The sequence below is a fragment of the Python bivittatus genome, unplaced genomic scaffold (assembly GCF_059951505.1).
Source record: "Python bivittatus isolate LINGU-HERP-01145 unplaced genomic scaffold, Pbiv_v1 ctg000610_np1212, whole genome shotgun sequence".
Classification (NCBI taxonomy): domain Eukaryota; kingdom Metazoa; phylum Chordata; class Lepidosauria; order Squamata; family Pythonidae; genus Python; species Python bivittatus.
In genome coordinates, this window is record NW_028277088.1 from 23,012,049 (window position 1) to 23,029,487 (window position 17,439).

Below are 17,439 nucleotides of genomic sequence, written 5' to 3' on the forward strand. Positions count from 1 at the left end.
CAGTTGCCTGTGGTGGGTAATGGCAATATGATGGGAAAGACTATATATCTTTGAAGTCATAGTTATTCTCCCCTTCCACAACATCCATGGTAGCTAGTTGCACACAGCGGTAGTGCTGGCCAGAGCAAGAGACTTTGGGGAGATCCCCCATACAAGAGGTGGTTGGGGCAGCTGGTGGATAAGTTGCTGCAGATGATCCAGGGTTTATGAAGGGAATTTCCAATAAACAGGAAGGGAGAACTTCTGCTTTACTGGGACACCTCCTCTCCAATTAGATTCTGCTAAATGACTTAAAGCACTGCTCTAGCCATCTGTCAGAGCTGATCTTCTTCCCTGTCTCAGCCCCACACACAGATAGGAAAGCAAATAGTGGATATTTCCCCCACCTAGAGGGAAATTTAGCAATCCATGCACTTTAACTAGCCCCAAAGTGAACTGTTACAGCAGCAGTATTCACCAGCTTCATTAATAAGGCAGAGGATATCCCTACGCCTGTAGGGATAAACCCAATTTATGCATACATATTTTATGCCACCTCATAGATGGAGGACAGTACATTAAACTAGCTGTTTGAAAGCATGCTCTGACTTGAGGGCTAGACAGCATAATGGTGACCCTCAAGGTTTGCTACCTGAGATAGTGCTAACATTCCAAGATTGAAAGGTCAGCCAATAAAAGACTTGACTGATATTAGTTTTTCAAGCTGTTAATTGTAGCCCAATATTCAACAGTATGCAGGTAGTCCTTGCTGAATGACTTCTGACAAGCAAAGTCAATGGGGAAGCCAGCAGGAAGTCTCAAATGGCAATCACATGACCACGGGATACTGCAACCATGTGGGATTCCCCTAACAGTGGTAGCTGGGTCTGCCAGAAATACTGTCAGAAGTTGGTGTGGTCATGGGATATCATTCCTTACAACTGCATCGCTTAGCAACAGAGTTCCCAGTCCCAATTACTGTCAGTAAGTGAGGATTACCTATAAACATGCAAAATGATTGAGAGAAAAGAGAAATCTTTGAGGTGTCACCAACCTGGCTCTTTTCAGATAGAGAAAGCCTGTAACTCTCAGACTTCTCAGCAAGGCTTTGGCCATGCTCAGTGGGGATTCTGAGTGTTACAGGACCAGTGTGACTGCGGGAGATTGAGAGATAGGAAAGCATGAGTGAATGACCATTTCTGGAAACAGAAATACTAATGTATGCTAAGAAATATTGTTCCAGTTTTCTCTCTATGATGTAATTGGAACAAACTTTTTATTTGCTGAAGTCTTTTAGAACTACAACATGACCTGTCATGTCATGAATGACTTACTGACTTTAAAAAATGTACAGTATTGTTTAAATCATTGCATACCTTTGTGGGGATTGGCTTTTTGGAATTTCCTTCTTCATTCATGTACTCAATGTCACTTATAAGAAAGAAAAATTCAGAAGTTTGTATTCTGTACTTTTTATGATACAATATGAATGCACAAAATGAAATTTCTATGCTCTTCGGGGTGAGTTTCACCTTCCTTCAAGAGTGCTATCTAGGTTCTTTCTAATTTGTAATGTACTTTTCTGTAAACTAAGTGAGGGTCTGCAGATGCAACTTATTTGTTACACTTATATCCCACTTTTCCTTGAGAAGCTGGAGGCGGCATACATAGTGCTGCCTGCTATTTTCACCACTAGAACCACCCTGTGAAGATTGGTCTGAGAGTGTGTGATTGGATCATCTTGGATTGGGTCATCCAAGAAGCATCTGGAGCTGAGGCTGAGCGAGAACCTGGTGCCTCTCCTTCTTCTTCCAGCACCTTAACCACTACACCATACAGGCTGTGATTATAGACTGAACACGTTCCCAGTGCACTTTGAATGGGACTAGTTGAGTCATGATACTTCAGAATTATTTCAGCAAAAGTAGCAGAATAAAGTGAAAGGAAAGGCATCAACGTGGATGACAAAAGAGGTAGCTGCAAGAATAATGTGTTGGATGTAAATATGGTAGTTTTTATTGTCAGCGTGCCTGTTGGTCTATATCTGTTTTCATGCCTGTCAAGAATGCCGCATTAATTCTTTCCAGATGGATAACTATGTTAATCTATTGCAGCAAAAACACTGAAGACTTTTGTGGCATCTGAAAATTTGAAATAAGAGTTTGTGAAGAGTTACCCTACTAGATCAAAGTGCTTAATCACCAAAGCAAACAAAACAAAAAATCCTTTCTCCCAGGGCAAAAATAATCAATATACACTGTTGCATATTTATAGAATTTTACTTTTTGTATTCAAAATCTTATCAAATGGATTACATAAATTCATAACTCAGCAAATGAGCAAACTATGTACATATTAAATCTATCGTCTTAACCATTATATAAATAACAACTAAGTTACCTTTGGTTTTGATTAACTTTTATTATATGTTGCAATACAGACAAATATAATTAATTTTGGGTACTCTATTGCATGAAGGGATATTTCCACATTTTACTCATTTTTTTACTCTTTAATAATCAGAATTTTCATTCGTTATCCAATAACTATGTAAAATATATATAGTGTATAGGTATTATTACACTGGGACAAATTCTCTGACTCTGGGAGAGAATTCTATTTTTGATATATATCAAGTAAAATTGATCTAAAAACGATATCAAAATGATCTTCTTCCAGTCATGTTCAAGATGGTACTAAGGTAAGAAGTAGGCGATATGATGCTACACAATAGCTCCCCTTCGCCCAGCAGGTTTCCTGGATACCTGGCTTTTTAAAAATATGCCTTATTAATTATTATAATTGGAAACTAGCATGCTGCCAAGTAAAATACCTCTCACACCTTTATTTACCAAAGAATACTCTGAGCATAACATAGGTATTTTAGGAATTAGAAATAGTGGCTGGTTTAACTCAGTGCTTTGGTCTGGAAATGTACTTGTCTGCCTAGGGGAAAAAAAAACAGGTATGCTGGTGTAATAGAGAGCATTCAGGGGGACTAGGAGTTTGGCAGGAAGTATTCTGTTCAGGTTGTCTTCTGGTTGATATGGCCACCATAACAAGCCATTTTGTAAACGGTCAAGTTCTCAATGAAGACTGGCATTTTGTGAAAGTTCCCATGATGTGCTTTCATGATTATAAATGCTACCCCCTTGCTAAGAAATTGAGATGTAAAATTCTAGAGCCGGGGTGCTGGATGTGCACAAACATATATACCCAAAGGTTTCCGAACGTTAACCCAAAGCTCTGTCTCTTTAAACTTGACTATAGAAAATACAACTGTGACTTTGTCTTCATTTATTGGGCAGACTGAAATTAAGGTGAACATTGGCAGAAAAAAAAAAATGGTTGTTTTAAGACAGCTGTATTGAAAAGTAATTTTTAAGTGATGTTGAGTGTTTCAAAGTAAACAAATGAATAAAAGCCAATCAGATGTTTGGAACTCAGACTTGAGATTATTAATACAATTAATAACAATCCCCTCCTCACCTGCCCCCCCCCCCACTGATTAGAATTTTAGGTAGCTGGAATTGAGGGAAGTTAGAGAATGATGATCTTAACTTCTCCCCCTCAGACTAGTCACTGCTGCAAGTACTGTATTTCATAATCCATGCATTGAATGCCTACATATAGAAAAGTATATTATTTACAGTGTGAAGTGTATCAGCTGGAGTGCTGGACATTATTTCAGTTGCTGATATACCCTTAGTTTGTGCTGGTGTTAGAAAAAAAGCAGATATTCATTAACAAAAAATTACTGCATTTAGTACATTGCTAGCATACTGCTGTTTTTCCTTTTTAGGCAGTGTAGGCTGATGTAAAATATTAAAGCGCATTCATTGCATTAAACAAATAACAACATTGCCAACTCTTTAGGCAAAGATGGGCAATAATCCCAAATTCCAGAATAAAAAAATGGGACAACATATAATGCTTCAACATTTGGCTCTAGCTTTTAGAGTGGTAACTTTTACATTCTAACCAGTAATCATAAGCTATTTCCATTAGAAATGTAGCCATGAGAAAATGTTTTGCTTCTTAAATTTGAGGTGGCATTTTTATTATAGGTGAGAACTTGAGGTTTTCCCTGCTGGCAGTGGTTGGTTCTACTTTTGGAAACAGTTGTAATAGTTTTGCTTCCAGGTTTCTTTTCATGTACCACTAGAAGGAAAAAGAGTGTTATTTAATCACAGCCTTGGGGCATAGGAGAGATGATTGCCTTCCCTTTCCAACTCAGGAAATATTTATATGTGTAACAAACAATAACAAGCCTGCAGTAGTTCCAGGCATTGTGTAACTCTGCATAATTACATATAATGTTGCAGAGCTTGCTGAAGATTTTCAATGGCTGAAATCTCATGACACTATCAAATCTCACAAGATTTTTGGCAATTTTATTCTGAGACCTTGTGTAATCTTGCATGAGAATGCATGACCTCACTCAAGAATGATGATTTGTAAACAGTTTTGGCAGTTTATTGAGATTTACTCACTTTTGTTTTAACTATTATTTTATATTAAATCTGAGGGATCCATGGACCTGATTTACTATTCTGTAACCTCATACTCAGGCGATAACCTTCCTGAACAGCAGTATTACAAAACGTTTTTGTGATGATCAGACCTTAGGCTTATACATCCTACTTTGGTTTTGATTAGAATCCAAAAGGAAAATCAACTAGAGTTTGATGCAAAATATGTACACTTACAATGGTTAACACACTAATCTAAATCATAGTTGGTTGAACTACTGTTGAATGAGATGAAGTGGCCTCACACATAATACTAAACCATAAACCATGTTTTACAACCACACAGCTTGGGTGGTTATCATGAAAACCAAACCAAATATATTGTGGTTTAGGTGATCTATTAATATAACCTGGGTTTCTGAGTTAAGAATTATTTTATTCCAAGGCTATGTATAGGAATGTGCTATGAATACCGGAGGTGTTTAGCAACAAAAAACTACTCTTAGTTATCTCCAAGCTTTCTTCACTTCCCTAATATAATTGAGCTAGGCAGCAAGTTCCAATGAATTCAGCGTACTTCCTTATGAGGAAATATGCATAGGGATTGTACTGTAAATCTCAAAAAATTGTGTGTGTTTGGGGAGAAGGGGAACTTGAAGGCCATTTAATTCATTCCCTGTTTGACACAGGAAATACAGAATTAGAATATCTCCAAGATAGGAGAGTCTACTCTTTCTTCTAGGTAATTAGCTATACTCTCAAACCATACTGTCATTGCCAAAGTATTTAGCTGAACACTATCCTCTTGTCATTTAAACCCACTATATTTAATTCCTCCCCCTATGGTAACAGAGAGCAAGCATTCACTTTCTATTCTATGTGGCAGTCATGATATTTAAATAATACTATCATGTCTTTCCTAGGGAAAGGTGAAGGAAAGAGAAGAGGGCTACCAGCAGCAGTATTTTTAACTTCCTTTTATTCTTTGTTTTATATATTTTAATGTATTTTACTGTTTTTAGCTTTGTTTTACACTACCCAGAGTCGCCTGTGGTGAGATGGGTTGCTATGTAAATTGATTTAATAATAAATAAACAAATAAGTAAGTAAGTAAGATGGCCGGACTTGATTACAGAGGTAATGGGTGCACTGTTGAAAGACTTGTAGGGCCAGGTTGGAGACAGATTATCCTGGAGAAAATCTATCTATGTGGTTACTAAGAGCCAATATTGACTTGATAATAGACAATCAATTCATCAATCATGTCTCCCCCTACCTTTTTTTCCTCTAACCCTAACTCTAACTCTAAAACAAAATAACCTTCTTAATATATCAGATTTATGCAACTTACTCTTGATGTTCCTGATTTTGTTCAGGAATATGTCGAACAACTTCATAAACTGTGCCATTAAAATCCTGACCTTGCCGAACATCAGAGCCAGAAACAGACCGACTTGATACCTGAAAGAAGCAGATTACATTTTTCTTTTAAATAAATAAGCAAGACCAGAATAGAAGCCTATAGTATAGCCAGTGTGGAACCTCTCATACTCCATGAGTCTCAGTGAGTAGCTTTAGGTCAATCACCTTTCCCACCCTAACATACCTAACAAGACTGTTGCTAAGGAGAGGCATAGAAATTATAGGTAGTCCTCGCTTAATGACAGTAATTGGGACCACTAAGTGATGCAGTCATAAAGTGTGACTTCATGTGACCGCGCAGCTTACTGATGGCAGTTCTGGCAGTCCCTAGATACTGAAGTTAAGAGGGGACCATGCAAATCATTAAGTGAGGACCTCACATGACCATGACTTCTGACTTCCTGCCAGCTTCCCCACTGACTTTGCTTGTGGGAAGCTGGTAGGGAAGGTCACAAATCACAATCATGTGACCGTGGGACGCTGTGACAGTTGGAAATCTGAATTGGTTGCCAGTACCTGGATTGCGATCACGTGACCGTGGGGGTGCTGCGACCGCCAGAACTTCAAGGACCAGTCATAAGTACCACTCATTCAGCGCTGTCGCAAGTTTGAACAGCTGCTGAATGAGTGGTCTTTAACCAAGGACCACCTGTACTGTGATCTTGCAGGAGGAAGAATTGGATGTAAAAGTGGAAAATAAAGTAAACTTTCAAAACATGAATTTATAGGAATTGTAATTTGGGGAATCTTTAAACTATCAATTTTACAATCCTGTTTTATAGATAGCATTGACTCTTCAAATATCTGTATTTCATTATGCAAACACTTACCCTTGATATTCCTGCAGAATCTGGAAATGCAACAAATTCATATATTCCAAAATCATCCACTGCATTTTCATGTCCTAAACATGCAGGTGTTTAAATAAAGAAAAACATGAATTGTGATCAACTGTAACATATTACACTTCAGCTTCAGTCCCACTGGAATATTAAGAAAATGTTGAGTGCTTTTGCTTGTGGGAAGCTGGCAGGGAACATTTGAGTGAGAGAAGTATGAAGGTAGGAAGAAACAAAGAAGCACAGGAAATTACATGAGATCATGGAACAAAGAGATGGAAATTATGTAAAATAATGTCCCAAGTGGAACATGATAAGAAAACAGAAGTCCAGGGAAGAGGACAGGTATTCCCACTGGCATAGAGTAAATACGTAAAAGTCAAGTAAATTCATTTTTATTTGTCCTTAAATACAAATTTTGTTCCAAGTTAGATGAAGCACATAGAAATCTCATAACCTATTTCCAGATTTTTAAAAGAAAAAGCAATGGCTGACTCCTCAGTATAATGCTAAAGAAGGAAATACCTTTCTTCCAATAAAGTAACAGTAGCTTTGATTACTGTTGGGCAGTTTAATACACTGGAAAAAATAGGTACAAAAAGTTTAACCTGCTTTCTTTAGCACTGTAGCCTTAACTCAGTTTGTCCTCCCTACCTCTTTTGAGGTGATTTTAAGAGAAAAACAGGAGCCCTGGAACTGGAATTTCCCCCTCATATCTGTAGGGGTGTGTGTGTGTGTGTGTGTGTGTGTCCATGTACCCGCCCTCACTTCCTTGGTGTCTTCCAAGCTGCCTGACTCATCTACTTGACTTTTTACATTTTAATTAAAAAAAAAAAAAAAGGGAATCAGGCATGCTGCAAAATAGTCTACAGCATATTCTTAATTCCAAGCACATTTCTGGCCAAGAAGCTTTTTAAAAAAAAAAAAAAAAATTATGAACAGCTGCAACCCAGACTTTTATTTCAAAGTATATTCATCTGCCCACCTCCACAAAAGGACAAAGGTCAGAAAATTTACATGGAAGTGGGAAATGAGATAGGGAAGCAAGTACTGTTCTGACAAATGGGTGCTTTGTAAGAGATTTTGCCTGGCCATTTTGTCACTGGGCAAGCATCCCTAGTGGTTATATTGCAGAGTGACCGCTCCTAATGTATCCGTCAGTCAGTCAGTCAGTCTCTCCCTCCCTCCCTTCCCTCCCTCCCATTTATGGTGGATTTATCTCCATTTTATGCTTGTATTACCTGAAATGCTTTGTGCTTTTCGGTAATCTGCTTCAGGCCTAGAGAGGTTTTAAAAATTGAAATATTTTAAATTCCATGTAGAATCAGTATGTAGTGGATTTTTTTAAAAAAGAAAAGGTAACGTAGAGTTCATACAAAAAATAATAATTTAGTTTTCTACCTGGTCTTCAATTTCTGCTGTATAACTGTAAAAAAGAAAGAAAGAAAATAATTTTTTTTTTTTAATGTGTAATTTATAGAAACTCTGAAGGTAATGGGTCTTCATTTAACATACCTTTATGTGGCTGAAATCGTTTCCATAATATTAAAATGCATATTGATACTATCAAAAATAAGGAAATTCCAGTTATTATTGCTAGAGCTGACACATAGTTCCCTTTCTGAGCCAGCTGATCCAGTCCTATAACAGAGAAGAAGATAAATTAATCTTTGACTTACAGTTGTTAATTGTGGAATAATTCTGGATAGGCATACAGTATAATATTCACATGAAATTGCTTTGAAATCAGAATATCAGATGCAAAGAATGCTTCTCAAGTTTGGTTTAGCTGACCCTGAAACATCTAAACTTATTGTCTCTTGCTGATGAGACAAACCCAGAATAACAAATTCCTTCATTTAGATTAAGCTTGGAGGGCTTCTATGGCATCTTTTCCCAGTGTTGGGCACTGAGGTACTGCTGGATTACATGTTCTATCATCCCCACTAAGAATAACCAATCCCAGCCATTGATGTGAGTTGTTCTCCAACGTTAGGAACCCAAATGCTGGGGTGCCTATTATATTATGATGATCAAAACAAATTCACATATTCTATGAATATGCACATGGAGGGACAATATTTTGGGGACAATTGACACCTATTACAGTAGTTATTTTGGTTTTAGTAACAAAATGTTACAAAATGTTAAGTCAAATTTCTTTGTTCCATTCTTCAGCTAGTCATGGCACTTTTTCTCAACATTTATATTACCAACAATTAACATGGTCTTCTCTTTCTTCCTCTTGTTTGTTTTCATGAAAGCAAAGCATAATAGGATATTTGATTAAGTGATTCTGAACAAAACAAATAATAATTAAGGGTCCTTTACACTTGGCATCTGCACCAATCCAGCATTAGGACTCCATCACTCCATTCCCACGTGACCATCCATCTTGGGCAGCTGAACCAAATTTCTTCTGCTTTGGTTGCTGCATAGTTCAAATTACAAGCCTTCCATTTTGCAGTTTGCCAGGTTTGAACTTCATGGAACTTAAGTTAGGCCGTTTCTCCATATACTTGCTCTCATCTCACCCTGAATAAACTCAGAGCTCTACTAGATTTCAGAAACAATCTTATCTGGGAACCCAGTTTTAATTCACATAGTCTGATTCGAGTCAATTTTAGAATCCCAGTTTTTCTTAAAAATCCTGTAATATAAGCAAGGTGCCCTGAACTCTTGCTCCATCTTTCCTTCTGGATCCTCTTACTCTCTTCCTAACCAGATACACACAAAAAAGCTCTACAGGTAGTCTTTATTTAGCTACCACAATTGGGACTGGCAACTTGGTCGTTAAGCGAAGTGGTTGCTAAGTGAAGCCGTGACTGTGTTTATAATCTTACTTCAGCTTTCCTTGCTTTACAGACCTGCAAAGGTTCAAAATGCAAGGATTGGTCACAAAGTTACTTTTTCATCACCATCATAGCTATGAATGGTCGCTGTACAAGGCAGTTGCTAAAGTTACCTGTATAGTGTAACTTACAACTATGGTTGCAGCTCTTGGGGAAAATGCTTGACTGCAAAACAATAAAGTCATGTCATAATCAGAGCTTTCAGTAAGAATGTAATGTGCAAAAAGAACAATATTTGGCCAGTAGCTTTCCCCTCCTACCAACAGCTCAGATTTATTTTTATTCCTGTTTTAGGATGTTTTGTTACCCCGGGTGCTACTAAGGTGGTGCGATATTGACCGAATGGCAGTTGGTTGGCTGAAACAGCTAGTTTGGTTGAAACAGCTAGTTGAACTTTCAGAATATCTTCTATGGGATTGGGAAGAGGAAACTGTATACAGTAGGGATTATTGTCCCAACAAGGGCTCAGTATTTATAGACACTACTCAACAGAGCTATACATTGGAAGCATAACAAAAGATTACCTTATTTCCTTCAGGGCGCAACCACCTATATAGTCATTAGAACTGCTAAGTTTATAGTCAGGGCTGTTCAACTGTGAACACATTTTATATTGAGGTTGCATGTAAAGCTGATACATTCATCTAAACAAGTACTGTTTTGCATTTTATCTCACTCTTTTATATTTTAACTCATCTTGCTTCATTTTACCTTATTTTATTCTGTTTGATTGCCACTGATGCCCATTGTTTCTTGATACGGTCAACTAATCAATAAAATTATACTTGAGTACTGGACAGGAGTAGCAAGGGATGAAAGAAATATAGGTAGTTCTTTCTGCAGACAAGTCCCATATAGGGGAGCATAAGAATTTACACTAAATATTACCTTTAATGATTGCTTACCTATGGGTTTCAGAAAAGGATGTTTTCTCCCCCACCCCTCCATAGAGGTGACAAAAAATATATATGGAAAGAAAACATTTAGTTGCTCCTTCTGCTTGGACAGGAAACTACTTTATTTACCCAGTTTAGGTATTTACCAGAAATCATTATTTTCAAAAAGCCTTTTCTGCTCATTTTTGCAGATAAAATTGTTAAAGGGTGATTTATTGTATGTTCCCATTAACAGCATTTGCTGTGCTTGCAGGTGGCCATTAGGGGATGCTCAAACTTCATCCCTACTTCTAACAGCCTGGAGAACAAAGAAAATTCCCTGATAGCTTTTAAAATCTGTAGGAATGGAGAAACAAGTACTGAAACATTGTTAGAAAACTAGACATAGCCTAAGTAGGCAGCCATGGTTGGCCATGAAGAAGATGGGAGGAGGAATTGTGCATGAAAGAAATGTTAAAAAAACATCATAAGATATAATCTAATACAGTGTTCCTCAACCTTAGCAACTCTAAGATGTGTGGACTTGAACTCCCAGAATTCCCCAGCCAGCCATGCTGGGTAGGGAATTCTGGGAGTTGAAGTCCACACATCTTAGAGTTGCTAAGGTTGAGAAACACTGATCTAATACATAAGCAGAGTCTGATCACAAAATACAGTAGGCTTCACACATAATCTGACTGCGACATAATATGGTTTTCTTTTCTTTAATAGCTATATGTGCCTTCCTCCTATGGAATGTTTGAACTCAAGTCAGTATAAAAATCAACAACTAGGAAGACTGGACAATGTAGAGTTCTATTTAGGAAAGCTGCAGCAACAGCCAGAGAGGATTCTGAATGAACACCATTAATGTATGAGTTTGTTAGGTCACTAAAGAACATATTCAACATGCTGTGACCTGGTTTACACAGTCTGGTAAGCTGTTTTTTTTCCTGACAAGGTAACTAAGTTTGTTCCGTAAGCTATCCTGGCCAGCTTCATATTTCATGGTAAACCAAAACCAAAATATAAGTTGTTCCATCTGTTCATTGCCTGAATGCATGCTGCCTTGTCACAGCTGCTATCTCCTCTTGCAGAATGTCTCCTTTTAGACTGGAGAAGCAAATAGAAAATTAGGAACAAAAATGGTAGAAGAGTGGGAGAGGGAACTAGGGACAAAAATGGTTCCTGCACCAGAAAGGAAATTGAAATTCCTGTTGCACTTTCCCTGGGACTAAACTCAGATGCCAGAAATGGAGAAGCTCAAACTAGACTGGGACAAATGAAACAAATAAAAGCCCTATAACGTTTCTTTAAGACTTAAGCATGTACAAAGATCACCTTGCTATAAAAGAAAGATGATGGAGCTTCTTCCTCACTTGATGCTGCCTTTTTTCTTCCATTATGCTCCTGCATTACAGCTTCCATTAGCAGCAAAGAAATACAGAAAACTCTGTTCACTTCCACCAATAGTTGTCCAGATTTTTGCAGCCCAGACATTGTTCCCTTAACTTGACGGTGCTAAAGGCATGAGACATGAACCAAGGAGTGGCCAACAAAGGGAGAGGCCTGCCAGTCCTATGGTGAGTGTATCCCCTGTCTCCGCTGTATTTATGCTGTTGCACTTTGGAAGGGAGAAAATAAGCTAAAAACAAAAATTCACAGCGGTAGTACCTTTGTTGAGACAAACTAAATGTTCCAATAATTGCAAAGTAATTGCAAATTCATCATCGATCCCTAGAGGTAAATAGCAGGAAATAGGGAGAATAGTTCTGACTGATTTTAGAGTTTAGAATAACCCTATCATAATTTTTAAACAAGTAAGAGCAAAATAGAGTTCATCAGTGGTTACAAGATGTGAGCTTGGCTTCCAGCAATAGCTCAGTTTGTTGGAGCTGGGAGCCAGAAGCATTTTTTTAAAATGCCCCCATTCTTGTAAATGCAATTCCAACAGCTAAAACCAGTTTCCATTCTATGGAAAATTCACAGATCACATATATTAGTAGAAATCAGAATGTAAGTCAATTTTGCAATCTCTATTTACAAAACTGAATACAGTAGAAAGCCTCACTAGGCATGAGTCAATGAATTTGCATTACATTTGACTCAGTTCTGTTGCTTGTTCACACAGCATACGAAACCATCATTAACTGTAATTTACTGATTAAATGCAATTGGCTGAGTATATACAACATACAAAGCCATACGCAATGGTTTATCAACCACAATGATTGGGTTTGCAAGATTTGAATCAACACAACTTTTGAGATATGGTATGATGCTAATCCTACAGAGGCAACAGTAAATCCTTTGGCATCTTTGCACGATTGCTTTCCTCTATGAAGGAATCACGTGGGAACAGGCAGAATATATGCTAATTTAAAGAAGCAAAGGTTGTGTCTAGATGTAGCTAAGAACATTAGTCACTCTGTTTTCCACCCTTAACTAGTAAAGCCAGTTGAAACTTTCTTTTTCTGCCATTGCTTTGTTAAAAACAGTGTTCCTTCTAGCAATTCAGTACTGACAGAATTGTTAGCTTACTACGTCTTAGATAGACGGTATGCTTTTTATTTCAAGTGTCATGTGCAAGTTTGTTTTATTTATTAACTGTAACTTATTTCCTTCAATGAAATACACATAGTTCTCCAATATCTTTTACTTTATCCACCGAAGATCACTGCAACTGGGTTTCGTCTATGTTTTGTGTGAAACTGCCTACTGGGGTTTGTTTAGTGGAATACATAACTAAACAGCAGCCAGTTGTGGCTTGTTAATAAATCATGTTTAAGCAAAGCATGGTTTTAGCATGATGTATGAATCAGGTATATGTGATAAATGAAGTTGAGAGAAAATGACTGCCCTAAAATGGTGTTCCTCAACCTTAGCAACTTTAAGATATGTAGACTTCAACTCCCAGAATTCCCCAGCCAGCATGGCTGGCTGGGGAATTCTGGGAGTTGAAGTCCACATATCTTAAAGTTGCCAAGGTTGAGGAACACTGCCCTAAAATGTTCCAGTGAGCTTCAGGGATGAAAGGAAATTCCAACTCAGAGTTTCTAATCCAGTATTTTGATTCCTACATTACATTTACTATGGTTCATTACTATTGTGATTGATAAACTACAGGTCCTAGTTTTGCATACTGTTGCAAACCTTGTCACATGGTTTATTCAATAAACCATGACTGTTGCATGAACCTAGCCGCTGATCTGATTTAGTTTAAGGTTCACGTAGCAATTCTTTTAAAATAATAAAATGTAAAATATTACAGAACTGCTTAGAGAAGGAAGGAGAAAAGTTAATGCCACTGCAACTGCTGACTAATCAAGCTCTGCTGTGTCACAGACGGAGCTGGTTTTTCCTGGAGAAGAACAGATATGTCTGGTGACAACATGGTGAAAGTGCTTTCATAATACAGCAACTGATGTTTTTGTGTTGATGCATCCAAGAGTTAATTTTGGTGCCTATTATGTATATATTTTCTTCATGACTGAACATTTTGCCTGGTGCCAGGATAAATTATATTTGTCTCCTAAAATGCCTGTCTTTAGTTAAACATATTTAATCCCCTATCTTAGTAAGTGCAAATATGAAAAAGATAAGCTGTAGCCATGGCTTCACAAATTTGCTTATTTCACTAATAATGCCTCTGTATGCTAGAGATAAAGTCCAGTTTTGGTAATGCTAATCAAGTTGAGAAACTTTTTCACAATTCTACAGAAGCTTCCAGAAATGAATATGCAATTTGTTTATAGATATGATTTTCACACTAATTGAACAGGGTGGAAAGGAAAAAATTCAGTATGGGTGCAAGAGTAGCAAAGACAGCTAATCTATTCAAATGAGAAACAGAGATAATAATTTATCACTTCAGGTGTCACCAGACAGGTGTTTAACTCATGGCCCTCTAAACATTTGTTATACAATATTTCTCCTTCTGCTTTATGGCATGTAGGAAAAAAAATTATACCCGTGCCTTACCTTTTATAAATAGCTGTCATTGGTGCTCTCTGAGCTTGGTTGTTTGCTTGCAGACATTTCATTACCTGACTAGGTAACATCTTCAGTGCTACTGAGTGTGGAGTTTGCTCCCTGTTTATATACAGTAGCTTGTCCTGCCAGTGTGGTGGGGGCGTGGTTTTCTCCTTGCTAGTTCCTTGATTAGGGTATTGTTTTCTGCTTGATTGTTTGTCTGGTATTAATCCCTGTTTATCAGGGGGTTGGTTGGTTGTCTGTACATCTACAACATTTACAACATACAGTGTAAGGACTGTAACAGCCACTATATAGGACAGACAGGCAGAAGACTAGCAAAGCGCATCCATGAACACCAAGTAGCAGTCAAAAGACATGATGAAAACTCCTTAATCTCACAACATATGGACAGACTCAACAATAATTTCAACTGGGAAACTGTGAGCATCCGAGACCAAGCTAAATCCAAAATCTCTAGGGAATTCCTGGAAGCTTGGCATTCAGACAAATCAACCATCAATAGACACATAAAGATAAACCACATTTACCTACCATTCAAAAAAGACAGTAAAAAAAAAAAGCTAAGAAGGAAACAAAAAGACCAGAACACATCCTCTCCAGCAGCCAATACCAGATAAGCAGGGATTAACACCACACAAACAATCAAGCAGAAAACAATATCCTAATCAAGGAACTAGCAAGGAGAAAACCACACCCCCACCAATACTGGCAGGGCACACTACTATATATAAACAGGGAGCAAACCCCACACTTACTAGCACTGATGATGTTACCTAGTCAGGCAATGAAACGTCTGCAAGCAAACAACCAAGCTCAGAGAGCACCAAGGACTCCACAGTTCAACTCTGCGATACTTATATTCTCTTCTATTGAAACAGGTGTCAGTTTGGAGGGGGAAAAAGAACTTCAGAAAGAGAAGCAATGTACAATTCACTTTTTTCTTTCTGTACTGAGAAGGAGCAAGTAGGTATAGCTGCTTTCAAGGGGACAACATGCTGATGATACTGAACCCCAAACTGGTGGATGACCACACTCAGTGGTTCCATGTAGATGTGAAAGACGGAAGAGAGAGTAGAACCCACAAAGGAGGGGCCTAGGGAGTGATCTCTCCCCATCCCAACCAACACCAACTGGAAATTCCTGATTGATTTTGCTGAAATCTTTTTCCTATAGAGAGAGAAAGAACGCAGTAAAAAATCAGCTACATTTGATTGACTTGTTATTAACCAATAGGCAAGCCTTAGTCAAAGAAGTGGAAATAGGAGGAACATTAGGGGAAGTAACCACATTAAATTGGAGTTTTTGAAATATAAGAAGTACTAAAATTGAATATAGTTCAATGAATATCTTGGATGCCAAAAATGGATGTTTTAAACTCAGAGCAGTAGGATGACATGGTAAAAGAAGCTAATGGGAAAATAGCTCAGGTGGGTAGAAATCCCTGAGAGAGATGGAGCATATTTGAGATTCCAAACAAACATTATTTTTTTAAAAAAATCATAATAGTGTGAGGAGTTTGACAGTGAGATGGGACAGTGGGCTTTCCTTCACTGATTTTAAGAGGCTAGATAACTCTCTGTTGAGGATGTTTTAATGAGAGTACCTGGATTGAGCAAGGGGTTGGACTTAATGGGTTAAGCAGCACCTTCTAACTCTATGAATCTATGAGGAGGAAAGGAAATAACAGCACTGGACAGAACAACAGTACATATATCTGTCTTTTCTTTTGCCCTTGCAGGTGCTCAGTCAGTTTTTGAATATCTGAATCCATTCAAGAATTCCACGGACAAGATAATAGCAGATATAGTACATAGAAGAATGGAACAGTGTATAATGGCACCCTCTATATCCCACACATTCTATTCTGCCCCTCAAGTCTTATTAGGACACTAAGATTTGAAGAATGAGAGCCAGGAAAGAATAGGGGCATCACTTGTTCTCTTGAGTGTATGAACAGGATTAATGATTCCATTTTTTTCTTAATTCTTCAATGTCTATAGCCCAATTTGTGTGTGTCTGTGTGTGCATGCACACACACACATGCCTTTGAGTGAGTGTTGACTCCTGGCGGCTGCCTGGACAAGCCCCTGCAGTTTTCTTGGAAAGATTTCAGAAGTGGTTTGACCTTGCCTTCTTCCTAGGGCTGAGAAAGAGTGATTGGCACAAGGTCACCCAGCTGGCTTTGTGCCTAGGGAGGGATTAAAACTCATGGTCTCCCGGTTTCTAGCCCAGTGCCTTAAGCACTACACCAAACTGGCTCTCTCTATAGTCCAATACCAGAATTACTTTCTGCCCCAGTCGCTCTCTCTCTCTGCAATATGTAATTAGACCTATAGCTGATTCAAATACATACACCGATTCAGAGGATTTTAAAGATTAATATACAATTGAGACCAGAGGTTTTTCTTTTGTGATTGATGGACAAACAGTTGGAAAAAAGTCTTGGAACTTTGTTTTTGTATACAATAACTATAGCAAGATTGTATGCACAAAGATGGAAAGATTTGGCAATACCCACAGTGGAGGAATGATTGATGAAAATGATGGAACTTGCTGTGATGACCAAATTGACTTCTTTGATCATAGAAAAGACAATATATTTATTGCTGACTGGAACCCCTCATGGACTTTTTGCGTAAAACAGAAAAAAATGAACTTATAATTTATAGTTTTGATGATTAGATAGGATAGATTATAGAAAGAAGAGAGTTGTGATGTAACTTTATAGAGAGAGGTTAAAATATAATTATACTTGTAACTGCTGTAAAGGGGATCGGAAGCCACTTCTTTATATCTTTTTTCTTTCTTTTCTATTTTTCTTTTACTTTTTTTTTCTTTCTTGGACTTTTAGCTTTCTCTTTGATTTCTTTTTCTTTTTTCTTCCTTACTTTATATTAGTTTGTATTAGTTTTTAATCTTCATTTTAAAAACTTTTCATACACACACACACACACTGTGATGGAATGGAATTATGAAGGCCAGGCTCAGGGAGATAAGTGCGTTC

The 17,439-nt window shown here is 37.7% G+C and overlaps 1 protein-coding gene across 5 annotated transcripts in view; it reads right to left on the reverse strand.

Annotated features, from left to right (window-relative positions):
• Nucleotides 1–1,983: 1,983 nt before the first annotated feature.
• Nucleotides 1,984–17,439, reverse strand: part of HEPACAM2 (HEPACAM family member 2) — a 34,130-nt gene continuing 18,674 nt past the window's right edge. The window contains exons 5-10 of one of the 5 annotated variants that reach the window (XM_025166283.2): nucleotides 8,228–8,353; nucleotides 8,114–8,138; nucleotides 7,954–7,991; nucleotides 6,704–6,777; nucleotides 5,803–5,912; nucleotides 1,984–2,120 (exon numbers count right to left, since the gene is read on the reverse strand). In XM_025166283.2, the coding sequence (XP_025022051.1) occupies nucleotides 2,075–2,120; nucleotides 5,803–5,912; nucleotides 6,704–6,777; nucleotides 7,954–7,991; nucleotides 8,114–8,138; nucleotides 8,228–8,353 (419 nt within the window). In that variant the 3' untranslated portion in view covers nucleotides 1,984–2,074. Of the gene's footprint in view, nucleotides 2,121–2,211; nucleotides 2,749–3,313; nucleotides 4,141–5,798; nucleotides 5,913–6,703; nucleotides 6,778–7,953; nucleotides 7,992–8,113; nucleotides 8,139–8,227; nucleotides 8,354–17,439 lie in introns of those variants that run through there. The other 4 variants (XM_025166282.2, XM_025166281.2, XM_015887958.3 and 1 more) reach the window with 4 other exon arrangements.